At 34.1% G+C, this 18,454-nt stretch overlaps 1 protein-coding gene across 6 annotated transcripts in view; it reads left to right on the forward strand.

Moving 5' to 3' along the window:
• Pds5b (PDS5 cohesin associated factor B) overlaps positions 1–18,454 on the forward strand; it is a 193,399-nt gene that overhangs the window by 137,252 nt on the left and 37,693 nt on the right. For all 6 annotated transcript variants that reach the window (XM_048800816.1, XM_048800814.1, XM_048800815.1 and 3 more), the window contains one exon: positions 1,189–1,347. In XM_048800816.1, coding sequence (XP_048656773.1) covers positions 1,189–1,347 — 159 coding nt within the window. The remainder of the gene's footprint in view (positions 1–1,188; positions 1,348–18,454) is intronic.

The following is an 18,454-nucleotide window of genomic DNA, read 5'->3' on the forward strand; positions in this document are numbered from 1 at the left end:
CCTATGTTGCCCTAATCTGTAGCAAAAAACCTCAGTTCTCCATTGCTTTTCAAGCTTGGAATTATTGGTGTTCAGTGTCAGGTAATAGGGCACAAATGTTTCAGTAAAATGCAACATTAAAATTTATGATAGATAATGTATTCACTTGCTTTCAAATTAGAAGATGGAAAGAGAATATGCAGTAAAAAGTCCACTACCCTTCTGTTCCTTCCCACTTATTTAGTTATTTTCCCATATGCAGCCATTGTTATCTGTTACTAATGTCCTTTTCTAGAGATACTTTGTTTGTATTGGAGAAGGAATATACAAGTATATACACAAAATACAATTTGGTCCCTGATTGTTTCGATTATTCCAGTGATAGCACTCTTCTGATTTTCCTAGTTTTATTAACAATACCTTTTGGACATCATTCTATAAGAGTAAGTGAAAGTTTCTTCGTTCTTTTGTTTAGACAAAATGCATATTAATAGTTAGATTTCTTTTCAGAAAAACAAAAATCATTTTGTTATCCTGTTTAATAAAGACACCCAAAATTCAATTGACTATAGACATAGTAAAGGCTTATGTCTTGCTACTGAAAAGTCCTGTTGGACGTTTGGCTGGTTAATCAGTAGCTTACGAACAGACTCTTTCTGAATAGTGGCTTCTCCTTAAGTCCCATCAAATGCTCGGAATTAAATCATCCACTGAGTACAGATAGACCCTGTGGAAATGACATCCTGCTTATGCCTGCCTTAGTGCAGATGTGGCATACTTCACTTTCATTTCTATTCTCTTGACCAGAACTCATATGTTCTCACCTAACTGCAGAGGAAACTGCAAGTGGAATCATCTTATTGCCCAGGAAGTAGAAGCAAAGTGGACGTTTGTGAGCCCTGACAGTCTCTAATATATTCATATAAAAGACCATAAAATATATGCTACATAATAGGATTTTACAGGCTGAAATGTTTCTTTACCTACTTCTAAACTATGACTTGGGCAAAACTGAAAATGTTTAAACTTAATGTGTTCTAGACATAGATAATCCTATAGAAATCTAAACATAACCTTAAGTTACTACCTACACCAGGTATGTGCATTGAAACTTTTGTAGTTTTTGAAATTCAAAGATGAAATATGTTAATTTTTATAATCTTTATTATATAGAGAGAGTTGAATATATTTTCCTCCCTTCATTTTCAGCCTCTGCATAAGAGCCTAGATCCAAGCAACCTGGAACATCTTATAACACCATTGGTTACTATTGGTCATATTGCTCTTCTTGCACCTGATCAGTTTGCTGCTCCTTTGAAATCTTTGGTAGCTACTTTCATTGTGAAAGATCTTCTCATGAATGATCGGGTAATTTATATTTTTTAGATTTGTGTTCTTCATAATGTTATCTGCTAAAATTTTATGCAGCAGAGTAATAAACTGACGGTAATGACATTTCCATTTGGCTGCCTTTATTTTAGGCTTTTTAGTTTTTATTAACTGTGCTCTATCTCCATTATAAGTAAAATAACATTGAAGCAGCTCTTTAGTTGAGCATAGGCATATCACCTGAAATATATATGTGATAAATGTATCACCTGATTCTACAGGAGGTTAATTTTCATAAGGACATCTATTTTTAAAATGTACAGATTGACTAAACAGTTCACAGTTTGTTGTCATGACTGTGGTTGGTCTTTTTCTTGAATAAAGTAAAAAAAAAAAAACCCTGGTAGAAAATTTTGGGAAAGAAAAGAAATAATGATTTTGTTTGTCTTTGACTTGTGTTTATTTGGGGCTTGATGCCCTGTAGTCACATGAAATTTTATGCTTATATGTATATATGTATATTTAGATGTGTATACACATATAAATGACTTGTAGATAGCTATCAGTTTTGTATCTTCTGTACCCTCAGCACTGTATTAGGATCTCTAGAGGATCAAAAGAAAAATGAACTTCTAAAAATACTTAAAATATGCATATTTTAAGTGCACATCTGCCACATGTGTTATATACATTATTATTCTGATCGTCCCTTTAATACATCTTGATACTTTTAAATTATTAAGTTTAATACCTTGATACTTTTAAGCTGAGAGGTTATGGAAAAATAGTTTACAGAGATAATAACTGTTGTTGTATATATTAGATTTTTGATGATTTGTGGCTGTGTAAATCTAGTGGTCTAAATCTCTGTGATTTGGAGGCCAAGGGCCTATTTTAATTTCCATAGTCTACCAGTTTCTTTGCCTGTATTCTTGACCTGTCCCTATCATTTCCCCTGTGGATAGTAGTGTGTGTGTTGGAGGAAGTGTATTTCCATCCTTTAGATCGTGTTTGCTAATCATGTGTTTAAAATTTTCTGTATCCTATATTCTTTTTCTTTTTTATGGTCCTGGAGATTGAACCTAGGGACTCACACATTAGGCAGTCTCTTCCATTGAGCTACATCCCTAGTCCTTTTTAATTTATTTTGAGACAGGGTCTCACCAGTTGCCCAGGCTGGCATGGAACTTTGGATCCTCCTGCCTCAGCCTCCTGAGTAGTTGGTATTACAGGTGTGTGCCACTGTGCCCTGCCTGTTTTATTTTCCTTAATTAAAAAGTTTAATTGAATTTATCAGAAAAGAACACATTTTATAATGGTGCTGCTTTTTAAATTACCACAAAGTTAACTTTGAATAAATAAGTTGTCCAGGTAATGAAATATATAAGTATATGACCAACACCCCTAAAACTCTTTTTCTTCCCTTTCCTGTCATTACCTCCTTGAAGGTAATGATTTTTACAATCACTTTTACCTGTTTTTAAACTCTTATAGATGGAACTGTCAGAATAATTTTTTGTATTTTTTTCCTTGCTGGGGATTGAACCCAGGACCTCAAACATGCTAGACAAGCCCTCTACCACTGAGTTACATCTGCAACTACACAGTAAATTCATTATCTGACTTCCTTCATATAATATTATATTCTTGAAATCAGTTCATATTATTGCACATACAAGTTGGTTCATTTTCATTGCTGTATTGTATAATATTGTTTGTACCATAATGTACCTGTTCTTTTGCCAGATATTTAGATGGTTTCCAGTGTTAAATGTTGAGGTTATTAATATTTGCTTAAGTATATTTTTGTGCCCTGATGTGTGCATTTCTTTCGGGGTGTGATTGCTGTGTCACAGGGTATTGTATAAGTTCAGATTTAATAGCTTTTGCCAAACTGTTTTTCAAAATGTACCAATTTTTTTTATCTGTAATGAATGAAAGTTCTAGTTGTACCATTTTTCTTTTCTATTAGATGTCTCATACTATATCCATTTTATGAGCAAGTAATAGCATTTTATATGTATGTATACACACACACAACTTATTTTCTTTATTTTTTCCATAATTTTTATTGGTGCATTATAATCATACATAATGGTAGGATTCATTGTTATATATTCATAAATGCACATAATATAGCAATATAAATTGGCAATATTGTTCCCAACTATATCTTCTTTCCCTCCCCTCTTACTTCACTCTGGTCCCTTTCATCTACTTTACTGGTCTCCCTTTCATTTACATGAAATTTCCCCCTATTTTTTCTTTTCCTTTATGCTTTCTAGTTTCCACATAACAAAATGTACAACCCTTGACTTTCTAAGTTTGGTTTATTTTGTTTAACATAACCTTCCGTCCTGTAGATGACATAATTTCATTCTTTATGGCTGAATAAAAGTCCATTGTGTATATATGTCAATTTTTTTTATCCATTCATACAGTGATAATACATGTAGGCCAGTTCTGTAGTTTGACAATTGTAAATTTTGCTGCTTTAAACATGGCTATGCAAGTATTGCTATAATATGATGACTTTTAATTCTTGAGAATAAATACTGAGAAGAGTGGTATACCTGGGTCAAATGGTGATTCTTTTCTTACTCTTTTGAGGTACTTATATTCTGATTTCCATAGTTGTTGTACTAATTTAAAATCCCACCAACAGTGTAAAATGGTTCCTTTCTCTCTGTATCTCTCCAGGATTTATTGTTGTTTGTAATCTTGGTAGCTGCCATTCTACTGGAGTGACATGAAATCTTAGTGTAGTTTTGATTTGCATTTTCCTAATTGCTAAAGATGCTGAACATTTTTTCATGTGTGTGTTGGTCTTTTTTGTTTGTTTATATTTTGTGGTACTAGGGATTAAACCTAGTGGTGATTTACTACTGTGCCACATTGCCAGTCCTTTTTATTTATTTAGCAACTTAGGAACTCACTAAGTTGCTGAAGCTGTCCTCAAACTTGCGATCCTCCTGCCTCAGCTTCCTGAATTTCTAGAACTACAGATATGCATGGCACTGCCCAGCTGTTTCTTCTTTTGAGAAGTGTGTGTAGTTCATTTGCCCATTTATTAATTGGGTTATTTGGGTTTTTTTAATGTTAAATTTTTGATATTTTAAAATTTGATATTTTGGATATTTATCCTCTGTTAGAAGAGTAGCTGTCAAAGATTTTCTCCCATTCTGGAGATTTTTCTCTTCATGCTCTTGTTTCTTTTGCTGTGCAGAAGCTTTTTAATTTGATACCATCAAATTTATTAACTCTTGGTGATATTTCCTGAATTTTAGGAGTCCTATTGAGGAAGTTGTTGCCTGCACCTATATGTTGGAATGTTGATCCTATGTTTTCTTAATAGGAGTTGGATAGTTTCTGATCTTTTCCTGGGTCTTTGATCCATTGAGTTGACTTTGGTGGTGGGTAAGAGATAAGGATCTAGTCTCCTTATTCTACATATGGATAACCAGTTTTCCCAGTACCATTTGTTTAAAAAGGCTGACTTTCCTCCAGTGTTTTTTTAGCACCTTTGTTAAGGATCAGATGACTGTATTTATATGGTTTTGTCAGTGTGTCTTTTGTTGATCAGTTTTTATGTCAATATCATGCAATTCTTGTTACTATAGCTCTGTAGTATAAATTTAAGTCAGGTATTGTGATGCATCCATTTTGCTTTTTGGGCTTAGGATTGTTTTGGCTATTCTGTGTCTTTTATTCTTCCAAATGAAATTTATTTTTCTTCTTCCTTCTTTCCTTCCCTTTCTTTTTTGGTACCAGGGATTTAACTTAGTGGCACTTGACCATTGAGCCACATCTCCAGCCCTGTTTTGTATTTTATTTAAAAACAGGGTCTTACTGACTTGCTTAGCACCTCTCCATTGCTGAAGCTAGCTTTGAACTCGAGATCCTCCTGTGCTGCTGGGATTACAGGTGTGTGCCATCGACTTGGTCTTCCAGATGAATTTTAGAACCCCCGCCCCCCATTGTGTGAAGGATGTCATTGGTATTTTGATGAAGATTGCAGTGAATTGTTATGTTGATTTTTAACATTATAACTTATGCCTATCTATGAACATATGAGGTCTTCCTATCTTCTTATTTCTTTAGTTTCTTTCTTCAGTGTTTTGTAGTTTTCATTGTGGGAGGTCGTTTATCTCTGGTTAGATTTATTCATAGATTTTTTTTTTTTTGAGGGTCTCGTGAATGGAATTGTTTTCTTGATTTCTTTCTTGGCAGATTCATTATTGGCATGTAGGAAAGCTATTGATTTTTGTGTGTTGATTTTTGTACACTGCTACTTTACTGCATTTGCTTATTAGCTCTCAGTCTTCTGGTGGAGCGTTTTGGATCTTCTAAGTATAGTATCATATCTGCAAACAGAGATGATTTGACTTCTTCCTTTCCTGTTTTTTAGTCCCTTTTATTTACTTCTCTAACTTAACTGCTCTGCCTAGAATTTCTATTACTACATTGAATAGGAGTGCTGAGAGTCGACAACCTTGTCTTGTTCCAGATTTTAAAGGAAATGCTTCAGTTTTTCCCCATGCACTGTCTTTGGATTTGTCCTGTATATCCTTTATGATGTTGAGGTAGGTTCCTTCTGTTCCTAGTTTTTTGAGTGTTTCTATCATGAATGAGTGCTGAATTTTGTCAGAGGTTTTCTCTGCCTCTACTGAGATAATTACCTGATTTTTATCCTTAATTTTATGTATGTGATGAATTACACTTATTGATTTGTAAATGTTAAACCATCCTTGCAACCCTGGGAAAAAACAAACCTAATCTTGTCATATAGTGTTTTTTTTTTAATATTTTATTTTTTAGTTTTAGGTGGACACAATATCTTTATTTTACATTTATGTGGTGCTGAGGATCGAACCCAGTGCCTCGTACATGCTAGGCGAGTGCTCTACCACTGAGCCACAACCCCAGCCCTATGCAGTGTTCTTAATATGTGTTTTGCACATGATTTGCTAATGGTTTATTAAGGATTTTTGCATGTAATTTCATCAGGGGTATTGGTTTGTAGTTTTCTTTCCTTTATGTGTCCTTACCTGGTTTTGATATGAGAGTGATATTGGCTTTATGGAATGAATTTGGAAGTGTCCCACCCTTTTCTGTTTCATGTAATAATTTGAGGAGCATTGGCATTGGTTCTCCTTTAAAGGTCTGGTAGAATTCAGCTGAGATTTCATCTGGTCCTGGGTTTTTCTTTGTTGGAAGGCTTTTTATTAATGCTTCTATCTCATTGCTAGTTATTGTCTGTTTAGATGTTCTGTGTCCTCTTGATTAGATTTTGTCAGGTCCTATGTTTAGTTTAGGTCATATATAAGGTCCATGGGTCTAGAAATGTATCTGTTTCTTCTGTGTTTTCCAGTTTATTGGACTGTAACTTCTCAAAATAGTCCCTCATGATTCTCTGAATTTCTGTGATGTTTATGATGAGTTCTTCTTTTTCATCTCTAATTTTATTAACTTGGATTTCCTTTCTTTTGATTAGTTTGGCTAAGGGCTTATTAATCTTGTTTATCTTTTCAAAGAACTGACTTCATTTATTTGATTCTTTGTATTATTTTTTAACTCTCAATTTCATTGATGTCAGCTCTGATCTTAATTATTTCATTTCTTTTATTGGTTTTGGAATTTGTTGTTTTTTTCCAAGGGTCTTGAGATGCATCATTAATATATTTGGGATCTTTCTGATTTTCTTATAGATGCTCATAGCTATAAAGTTTCCTGTTAGAACTGCCCTTTATACTGTCCCAGAGGTTCTGGTATGTTGTATTGCTGTTCTTGTTTGATTATACAAGTTTTTAAATTTGTCATTTGATTTCTTCTATCACCATTCATCATGCAGAAGTCTGTTGTTCAATCTCATGTGTTTATACAGTTTCTCTAGTGATTTTTTGTTATTGATTTCTAATTTTCATCCATATGTTCAAGTAAGATGCAAGGAATTTTATTGACTTCTCTTTTTTGGGAGTGGGGTGTATTTTCTGAAAATTGCTTTATGGCCTAAAATATGGTTTGCTTTGGAGAACATTCTAAGAGCAGCTGAGAAGAAAATGTATTTGGCTATTGTTAATAAAATATTCTATAGATGCCTGTTAAATCTGTTTGATTTGTAATATTATTTAGGTTGGAAGCATCTCTACTGAGTTTATATCTAGATGACCTATCTATTGGTTAGTGAAGTGTGTTGAAACATCCAGTATTATTTTAATGGAGTCTATATGGGTTGAGTAATGTGTTCTATATAATTAAGTATACCAGCATTTACTGTCATTGTATCTCCTTAGATTGTTCCCTTTACAGTATGAAGTGACCCTCTTTGTTTCTTCTGATTAATTTGGTTTGAAATTTGCTTTGTCAGATGTGAGGATAGCTATCCCGCTTGGTTTTGGAGTCCATTTACATGTATATCAATTTCAATCCTTTCAGTTTCAAACTGTGACTATCTTTACCTGTCAAGTGCATTTTATGCTAATATAAGTTTGGGTCTTGTTTTTCAATCCACTTTGCCTCCTGAATCTTTTAATTGGAGTATTGAGACCATTTACATTCAGTGTTATTATAGACAGATGTTTATTAATTTCTTCTGTTTTTATTTATTTTTCATGTTTAATTTGGTCCTGTTTCTCATTTGCTTAGCTACTCTTTTTTTTTTTTTAAAGAGAGAGGGAGAGAGAGAATTTTTTAATATTTATTTGTTTTTAGTTATCGGCAGATACAACATCTTTGTTTGTATGTGGTGCTGAGGATCGAACCCGGGCCGCACGCATGCCAGGCGAGCGTGCTACCGCTTGAGCCACATCCCCAGCCCGCTTAGCTACTCTTTTAATGAGATTTGTCCATTTGTAAGCTCTGGAAGTTTTTAAAATTCCTTCGGTATGAAGTCTTTCTTGTAAGTTTCTTCTGTGGTTCTGGTTTCATGGTCATGGTTGTTTTGTTTCTCTGAGTATCTTGGAAGGTTTTTATTTCTGTTTTGATTCTGAAGGATAGCTTTGCTTGATATGACAATTGTTTTCTTTTAGGACTTAGAATACATCATACCAAGCCCTCTCCTGACTTTGAGTTTGTGCTGAAAAATTGAAATAATTGTAATTGACTTACTTCTAAATGTGACCCATTTGTTTTCTCTTGAGCCTTTAAAAAGTTTTAATTATAGTGTGGTATGGAGTGGTTTTTTTTTTTTTTTTTTAAATATATTTTTGGGGTTCTGAATGACATCTAGGTGCCTATCTCAGTCTCAAGGTTTGGAGTTTTTTCTGAAGAGTTTATCCTTGCCATTAGCCTGATCTTTGATTCCAGTGATTCTTAGATTTGTTCTCTTCATGTTGTCCCAGAGTTTCTGTATATTCTGGTCATAGTTACTTATTATTTTCTTTAATACTATATGAATGTTCAAGTCTTGCCACTTTGTCTTCTGTTTCTGAGATTCTGCCTTCTGCATAGTCTACTCTATTTGACTTTCACCATTTTATTTGATTTGTTGTGCCTTTCATTTCTAAGATTTCTATTTTTTTTCAATATCTATCTCCTTTTTAAATTTCTCATTTATATGTTGTATTGACTTCCTTAATTCATTCAGTTGTTTTTCTGTGTTCTTTTGGATTTCATTGATCATTTTTATAATCTTTTAAAAAATTCTTTATCTGGTATTTGATTCACCTCAGTATCTTTGGAGTTAGTTATTGGTGAATTATGAACTTTTGGTGTCGTGTAACTTTCATTTTTTTACACATTTCTTTATATTCCTTTGCTGGGTTTTATGCATCTTCTAGAATGGATTTCTCAGGTCACAGCCTTCTCTTCACACAGTTTTCTGGGATATCTGGTTATTGTGAATTTTTATATTTCCAAGTGGATTTTATAGGATAGTTTACTGGTAGCTCTCCAGTGATGATTAGTATATTTTGATACAGTACACATTATGTCAAAACTAGAGGATCTCATTTTCCCTGTAGGTCTCCAAACAGTGGGGTTCTTCTTGTAGGTGTGTTGTCCACAATTTTGTGTTATTTCTCCCTGTTTTCTCTGGAGGGATGAACTTCCATGAGGGAGACTCCTGCAGTTCCTAGTTGGGGCCTGGACCTTGGTTTGTGATTTTTGTCTCCTCTATTTTTTTGTACTAAAGTGTCTTTGCAGTTTGACTATGGTTTATTTGTACATGGAGCAAGGTGTGCTGTTTCTTAACTGGGTTTCAAGTTAGCTCAGCGGTAGAGTCTCTACCCTGTGAACTTGTAATGTCTTTGTAGAGTCCCAGCACCTCTCAGAAGAGGGGAAACAAACAAGAACAATATCAGCAAAATATATTTATACACACACACACACATACAGCATTAAAGTAAATACCTGGTGCCTACTATGGCATCTGCACCACTAATTACCGCAAATCAGGAATGGTGGGGTCATCAATTGCCAACAACAATAAAAACCTGTGAACTAGACCTGGCAGTAAAGTAAACAGCACTTGTCAGGTATACCATCCACAATACTAATAACCACCACGGCATGAGTGGTGGGAGCAGGAATTATCAAATAGTTTTAAAATATGTTAATTTTTTTTTTAGAAAGAATTTAATATTTATTTTTTAGTTTTTGGCAGACACAACATCTTTGTTTGTATGTGGTGCTGAGGATCGAACCCGGGCCACACGCATGCCAGGCGAGTGCGCTACTGCTTGAGCCACATCCCCAGCCCTAAAAGATGTTAAAACGAACAGTGCATTAAGAGAAAATAAAATGTGATAGGAAAGTAAAAGAAAATTTAGAATGTTCAGAATGTGAACATAAAGCTGGAGAGATGTAGCAAGTGATAGTTTTAAAGATAGGGAAAAAATTAAAGAAACAAACAGAGAATTTGGCTATTAGAGGGGAAAAAGAGAAGAACAAGAGAAACAAACAAGCAAAAAACCCTAACCCTCAAAAGTCAAAAAAAGAAAAATAAAAACCATTGAGCCCCCCTAGCTCAATGGTAGAGCACTTGCCTTACACATGTGAGGCACACTGGGTTTGATCCTCAGCACCATATAAAAATAGATAACTAAAGATATTGTGATCATCTACAACTTAAAAAAAAAAAAAGAAAAACATTAAAAGATTAAAGAAAAATAAAAGCCATTAAAAATGCTAAAAGTGAGAAAAAACATGTATATATATGTGTTTGTATATATAAATACACGTACATACACCACACAACACACATGTACATAACATGTATATCACAAGTCAAATCTGCATAGCAGGAACACTCATACAAACGAAAAAAATTGTAATGAAAAATGAAAGAACTAGCTCCAATAATTGGGTAAAAACTGTTGATGAGGATGGATGTTCACTGCCTATGTCTGTCCTCATTTCTGATTTTTTTTTTTTTTTTTGAGTACCAGGGATTTAACTCAGGGGTATTCCACCACTGAGTCACACATCCCCAGCTCTATTTTGTATTTTATTTAGACACAAGGTCTCACTGACTTGCTAAGCACCTCACAGTTGTGGAGGCTGGCTTTGAACTCGCGATTTTCCTGCTTCAGCCTCCAAAGCTTCTGGGATTGCAGGTGTGTGCCACTGTGCCCAGCTTTATTTCCGTTTCTTCTTGGGCTGTGTACCCATTAGAAAGAGGAATGGATGGTAGTTGTAAATCCTGCCTCTTTTTTCTGTTGCTTACTAAGCTGCCAGCTGGAGCTGCCTAAAACTGAAACTGGTTGAAATAGCTCTCAGCTTCCCTTCTCACAGTACAAGATTGGCAGGAATGGGAAGTATTCTCAATTGGAGTTGTGTCAGGACAGAACAAGCTGATGCCCTCCCAGGGTGAGGCTGCTGTGGAGTTCTAAGTGAGAGTTGGCAGACGCTTAACTCTCATCAGGACTTTGAGACTTTATTGGTGGTATCTGTTCCAGAGAGATTAAATAAGCACATCCCTAGGACTGGGCAGATGTTGATATCTGCTGGCCTTCTGGATTTTGAACTGTATTCGGGTGGGGGATCCAACCCTTTTCAGGTCTGGCATATTGCACCACCTTCTCAGGCTCCAAGTGTAATCATGTCTACCTGTTCAGTTTCCCAGCTGCCTTTAGCTGGTTTTGTGAGCCATCAGACTTTCTGCTAGGTGCACTTAAACCACATTGTATGTCATGGCTGGGATAGTATAGCAGTATTTGTTATGATCTCCTGGGCTCCTGTAGCACCAAACTGAAGCATGGCCTCCTCCAGATGGCTCCCTCCTCAGCTTTCTGCTTACCAGTTGAGAAACACAGAGTACTTTTTAAACATCAGTTTACTGTTCAGTCTCTGGTTCATCTAAGTTCAGACTTCTCCTCTGTTCTGTAAGTTTTTCCATGCCAAATTTGTCCATTTTGTTTCTTTGTATTATCTCCCCCTCTGTGGTAAACCAGTGCTGCTGCCACTGCCATAACCAGCTTGATTCCAATGTATTCTATCTTGTCTCTGGTTCAATGTTTTCTAAGAGTCTCAACATCCAATATTAAATTTTATTGAATTCCTTCTTTCACCCAGCTCTGCTGAGAAACTCAAGCCACAGAGCAACTGCAAATGCAGCCTTCCTCTAATCCACCAGCTTGAATCTCTATATTGATGTTTTAGGTCTCTTCTTTTGTGAGGTGCCTGCTTGAGATTTTCCCTCATTTGTCTATTAAAAATATGAATCCCTATCTAACTTGTTAGATTTCTTTATATATTCTGTTGCAATTTTTTTCTCCTACTTTGTACCTCTTTCAATTTCTTAATGCTATCTTTTGATGAGCAGATTTCTTAATATTAACAAAGCCAAAATTTATCAATTTTTTATGGTTAGCCCTTAAGTTGTTTCATCTACCCCAAGATTGTGAACATGTTTCCTATGTTGTTTTCTAGACTTGCACTGATTCAGTAGCCATTAGTCACATATCTCTACTTAAATATATGTTTGAATTAAATATACTTGTAAATCTAGTTCTTCATTTACACATTTTGGTGTGCAGTAGCCGTTTGTAAACAGTGGTAAAGTGTTGACAGGTTTGTTCTAGTTAACTTTTACCTTTTGCTCTATATGCTTGAAATTGACTTTTGTATATGTACAAAATAGATGTCAAATTCATTTTTATTTCCATCTGATGCAATACCACTTACTGCAAAGATGGAATTTCTCATTGATTTTTTTTAATTGGGGCAAAATTCACATAATGTAAAATTAACTATTTTAAACCATACAATTCTGTGTCACTGCTTTATCCGTCATGTTGTGCAACTACCATCTTGATCTAGTTCCAGAATATTTTCATTAGGTAGTCACTTTCCATTTTCCCCCTTCATCCCCTTAAGCTGATGACAATCATCAGTTTCCTTCCTGTCTCTACCTGTTCTGAATATTTCCTATAAATGGAATCCTACATTCATGACCTTTTGTGTCTGACTTCTTTCACATAATGTTTTTAAGGCTCATCCTTATTGTAGCATGTAACAGTTCTTCATTCTATTTTGTGGCTGATGAAAATTCTATTGTATACAGTATACTATAGTTTATTGATGAATATTTGAATAGTTTCCACCTTTTACATATTATGAATAAGGAAGAGCATTTGTTTGTGTACTTGTTTTCAATTCTTTGTGTATATAATTAGGAGTGGATTTACTAGATCATGTGGTAATTTTGTGTTTACCTTTTTAAGAATCTGCCAAACTGTTTTCCACAGCTAATACACCTTTCCCATCAGCAGTATATGAAAACTCTCCAATTTTCTATATCCTTACCAACTTACTTTTTTTTTCTTTTGTTTATTTTAGCCATTCTGGTATGTGAAGTAGTGTTTCATTAAGGTTTTGATTTGAATTTCCTTGATAACTAATGGTGATGAACATATTTTTATATGCTAATTAGCCATATATATATATATATATATGTCTTCTTTGGAGCAATGACTATTCAAGTTGTTTTAAAAATTTTTAGGGGCTGGGATTGTGGCTCAGCGGTAGAGCGCTTGCCTAGCATGGGCAGGACCCGGGTTCGATCCTCAGCACCACATACAAACAAAGATGTTGTGTCCGCTGAAAACTAAAAAATAAATATTAAAAAAAAGCCACATGAACAAACTACTACTCTTAGGTATAGAATACACAGTAAAAATCTAGAAAAATTTTTAAATGGGTTATTTGTCGTTTTGTTGTCAAAAGTCTTAAGAGCTCTTGATGTGGTCTACATATTATATTTTTATCAGATAAATTTTGTAATATTTTCTTTAATTTGGTAGATTATCTTTTCATTTTTTTTAATAAATTTTTTAAGTTGTTGATAGACCTTTATTTTATTTCTTTGTATGTCGTGCTGAAAACCCAGTGCCTCATGCATACTAGGCAAGCGCTCTACTACTGAGCCACAACCCCAGCCCCTTAGTTTCTTAGTAATATGCTTTCAAGCACAGAAGTTTTAATTTGGGTAGGGGTCAGGTACTGGGGATTTAGATGAAATTCAATTTGTCTCTTTCTTCTGTCGCTTGTGCTTTTGAATTTTTCCAAGAATCCATTCTCAAATTCAAAATCATGAAGACTCCCCACTGCTTGTTACTGCTACTTTTGTTTAAATCTTGTATCCATAGTTTAATATTTTTTATATTGTCTCAATTATTATAGCAGGTTTTGATATTTAATAGCATAAGTCTTCCAAATGTCATTGAGAACTCCTCCTTTTTCCTGTCCTTCTTCCTCCTCTTCCTTCATCACCATTTTCATTTCTTTAAAATTTTTTTTTCTGTATAAATATTAGAATTGACTTGCCCTGTCTGCCTATTCCATTCTACTCCAAGACACACATACACTCATTGCCTGTAATTTTGATAGGGATTGCCTTGAATTACAAATTTGGAGATAATTTTCATTATTCTATTACTACCTACTGTTCCATGAACATGTTATATTCCAAAGCTTTCCATTTCATGAAGATGATATATCTCTTAAATAGTCCTTAATTTATCTTGCTGAATTTTTATGTGGAGATTTTATGTATCTTTTTCTTTTTTACATATGTTCTAGGCATTTGATATTTTTGAATCTATTGTAAATAATATAATTTTTAATTTTTATTTTTAAGTTTGTTTGGTATATACAAAGAACTAGTTAATTTTTTATATTGACTTTGTATCCTGAGACCTTGTTAAAGTCATTTAAAAATAATTTCAATTCTTTGCATTTTTGGGTTTCTCCTATCATATCATTTATTCATAATGATAATTTTGTTTTATTTATCTTCCTTTCTTAAGGCTCCATGTTTCCTTTCTTCCTGTGCACTGGCTAGGACCTCCAAAACAATGAAAGTGGTGAGGGAGGACATTTTTATCTTTCCCCCAGTCTCAAGGTAGAAATATGGATTAGTAGTAACTAATGGAGCACTTGAAAATGTCAAAATGGCATATATAGAATATCACGTTAGGGGCTAGGGTTGTGGCTCATGGGTAGAGCTCTCATCTAGCATGTGTGAGCCCCTGGGTTTGATCCTCAGCACCACATAAAAATAAATAAAATAAAGGTATTGTGTCCAACTACAACTAAGAAATAAATATATTTTCAAAAATAGGAATATTACATTAATTCCATTTCTAACATACACACTTTGTCAATTTTATGTTTAATTTAATCAAATTGCAGTACATTACATTACATTACACAGATAATGGTTATCCTGCCATCTAATTTTATTTTCAGTTTGTTTTATCAGTTCTTTATTCATTTTTCTCTTTCTTGCCTTATTTTTATTAAATAATTTTATTTCATTTCCCCTTTTATTGGCCTATTTTATATTTTGCTATTCTCACTTGAAATTAACAACATCTTCTTTTGACTTATTAAAGGCCAATGTTATTCACACTGTTTTGAACTTTCTTTGTAGCACAAGGACCTTAGAATACTTTGGTTTCTTTATTCTCTAATGCTTTTTGTGTTCTTGTTCACATAGGACAATTTCTGTAGTTTTGTTTTATACAGTCAATATTTCTTTAGATTTGCCAACATATTTTCTAGTTTCTTTTGTTTTTCATTACTTTCTATGTGGTGATTTTCTACTTATGGGACCACTTTAATATTTTATTTAATATGAAGCTTCTCTTTTTTGTTTGTCTCACATGTCTACTTTGTCTTAATTTTTAAAAGTATATTTTTATCTGTGTTTAGAATTCTAGGCTGGTATGTTTTACCACATTGATGATTTGAAAATATTATTCCGTTATCTTTTTCATTTTCTTTTCTCCTATAGTCTGTCACTATCCTTGTTCCTCTTAAGGTTTCCTATCTTTTTGCTGTGAATGCCTTTAATGTTTTCTATTTTGCATTAGTATCCACTTTTACTGTGGTGCAATTGGGTGTGCTTTCTACATATGTATCCTATTTGGTGCTTGTAGCTCTTCTTGATTGTTTGGTTTGGTGTCTTTCATAAATTTTGAAGTTTATGAAACAAATACTATTTGTTTCATCTTTTTTTTTGCTCTTGCTTTCTTAGTACTCTAGGCACATTCATTTGTTTGTTTTCTGTGAACCAGCTGTCTGGACGTGCTTTTTCTGCACTTTTCTTCTAGCCTCTTCATGCTTCGGTTTTTGCTTTCTTCTGACCTGTCTTTGAGTTTACAAATTCCTCAATTTTGTTTAATCTTGTGATAAACTCATGCATTGAGGTGTTTTTGTTTTGTTGTTTAGTTTTTGGTAGTGGGGATTGAACTCAGGCACTCAATCACTGAGCCACATCCCAATCCCTATTTTGTATTTTGTTTAGAGTCAGGATCTCACTGAGTTGCCTAGTGCCTCACTTTTGCTGAGGCTGGCTTTGAACTCAGTCCTCCTGCCTCAGCCTCCCAAGCTGCTGGGGTTACAGGCCTGTGGCACTGCATTGAGTTCTTAATTATTTTATTTTAATTCTACAATTTCCCTATTTTTAGACATAGCTTTGTTCCCTTCTAGAATTCTCTTGTCATTTAATCCTTGAACATTTTATATTATGTTGCAATTCATACTCTTAGGCTCATTTTATGGATCTTCTGTGACTCCCCCCACCCTTGTTGATTTTTTTCTCTCAATTTGTGGTTAGGTCTTATGTTGTATATGTGTTATTTTTTATTAGTGATAGGTTTTTTTAAAATAAAAAATTTAGAGATAGTTTGAGGCTCTGTATGAGTTTATATTCTTCCATTGAGGGTTTGCTTTTTGTTTTTGACAGTCAGATCACCTTCATCCATTTGGAAGCTAGTCTTCAGTTTTTTTTTTTTAATATTTTTTAGTTATTGATGGACCTTTATTTATTTGTATGTGGTGCTGAGAATCAAACCCAGTGCCTCACACATGCTAGGCAAGCGTGTTACCTCTGAGCCACAACCCCACCCCAGTCCCTGGTCTTCAGTTTTTGGTAGGCTGATTTCTTTTTCTAGTCACCTTTACGTATGGAGTCGATTTGTTTGTTATCCAACTCAAAGTCTAGGTATTCAATAAGGCATTGGGCCCAAAATTTCAAATTTTATCCTCCAGCACTGTGACAATGATAAAAACTTTGTTTACATTCTCAGCCACTTCTTTTAAACTTTGAAAACTAGTAGTCGTATGGATGAGAATACTGCTCTTAATGCCAGGCACAACTCTTTCGATTTCCCTCTTCTTTTGAAACTTCTCTCTGCAAAGTCTCACTGCTTTGGTAGCTATTTATTGTCTTCAAGGTGATTTTTTAAAAATAATTGTCTAGACTTTCTATTTGGTTCAGTGGGAAAATTGGTTCAAAATAACTGAGTTAGTTCTTGTCAAAAATAGAACATCTTACCACTTTTACCCATTAATTTGTCTTATCTTACATTGAGTATGTACAAAGGAATATATGTGACATTTGTGTAGCTAATATTTTAACGCAGTGACCACCCATGTACTATTAGGTCCTGGTTTTATTACTCTCCAATTCTTTCTATTTCCTTCCTGCCCCTAGTACCTACTCATCTGGATTTTGGGGTTTGCTATTCATTCATTCATTCATTCATTTTTGCCACAAGTATCTCTTTAAACAATGTACTTTTTAAATTTTTACTTTTTCTAGAGATTTTTAAGAATCATACGTAGTCTTGAGTTTCTTGCTTTTAATCACTTCAATTTTTTCTAATAATAATCCTGTTACTAAATATGCTGTGGTTAATTCATTCATTACTCTCTACATTATTTTGTTGTGGGAAAAATCTCATTATCTATTATTCTCTTAGCAAATTTGGAATGTTTTCATTCCCTTCCTCTATTGAGTGGTACTGTATGTATGAATGCTGTTATAGAGGCCTCCTAATACACATGAGCAAGACTTTCTCTACTTCAAAATTGATGAACTACAGTGTGTATATATATATTTAACTTTTCAGTTTATTATAAACTACTTTTTTTTTTTTGGTGGTGCTGGGGATTAAATCCAGGGCCTTGTACATGCAAGGCAAGCACTCTACCAACTGAGCTATATCCCCAGCCCTGTCAAACTACTTTCCACAGTGGTTGTTGACACTTATTTTCCTACCAGCAGTGTCTAGCACTCATTATCAGATTTTTAAATTTTGCCCACCTAATAGATGTTAGTGTCTCATTATAGTCTTAATTTGTATTTCCCTGGTTCTTACGTGTCTATAGTTATCATTCATGGTGCCTCTGTTCTGAAATTTCTGAAATTCCTTTCAACTCCCCCACCCTGCCTCTGTGCTTTTTTTCTGGATTGCTTATCTTTTTCCCATAGGTAGTCTTTATATACCTTAATCCTTTATCAGGTGTATGTTGTAGTGTCTTCATAAAATGCATAAAACCATTTTACTGTGTATCTTTTCATTCTCTTTATGATATCCTTTGAGCAAAAGTTACTACTGTAGCTGTATTTTATCATTCCTTTCTTTTGTCATTGATGCTTTTTACTTCCAGTTTAAAAATCCCTTTCTTCCCAATGTCATAGTCTCTCATATGTTTTTTTAAAAATTTTAAGGAGTTTTTTTTTTAATATATTTTTTAGTTGTAGATAGACACAATATCTTTATTTTTATTTATTTATTTGTTTGTTTGTTTGTTTATTTATTTTATGTGGTGCTGAGCATTGAACCCAGGGCCTCATGTGTGCGAGGCAAGCGCTCTACCACTGAGCTACTACCCTAACCCATTAAGGTGTGTTTTT

The sequence above is a fragment of the Marmota marmota genome, unplaced genomic scaffold, assembly GCF_001458135.2.
Source record: "Marmota marmota marmota unplaced genomic scaffold, marMar, whole genome shotgun sequence".
NCBI lineage: Eukaryota > Metazoa > Chordata > Mammalia > Rodentia > Sciuridae > Marmota > Marmota marmota.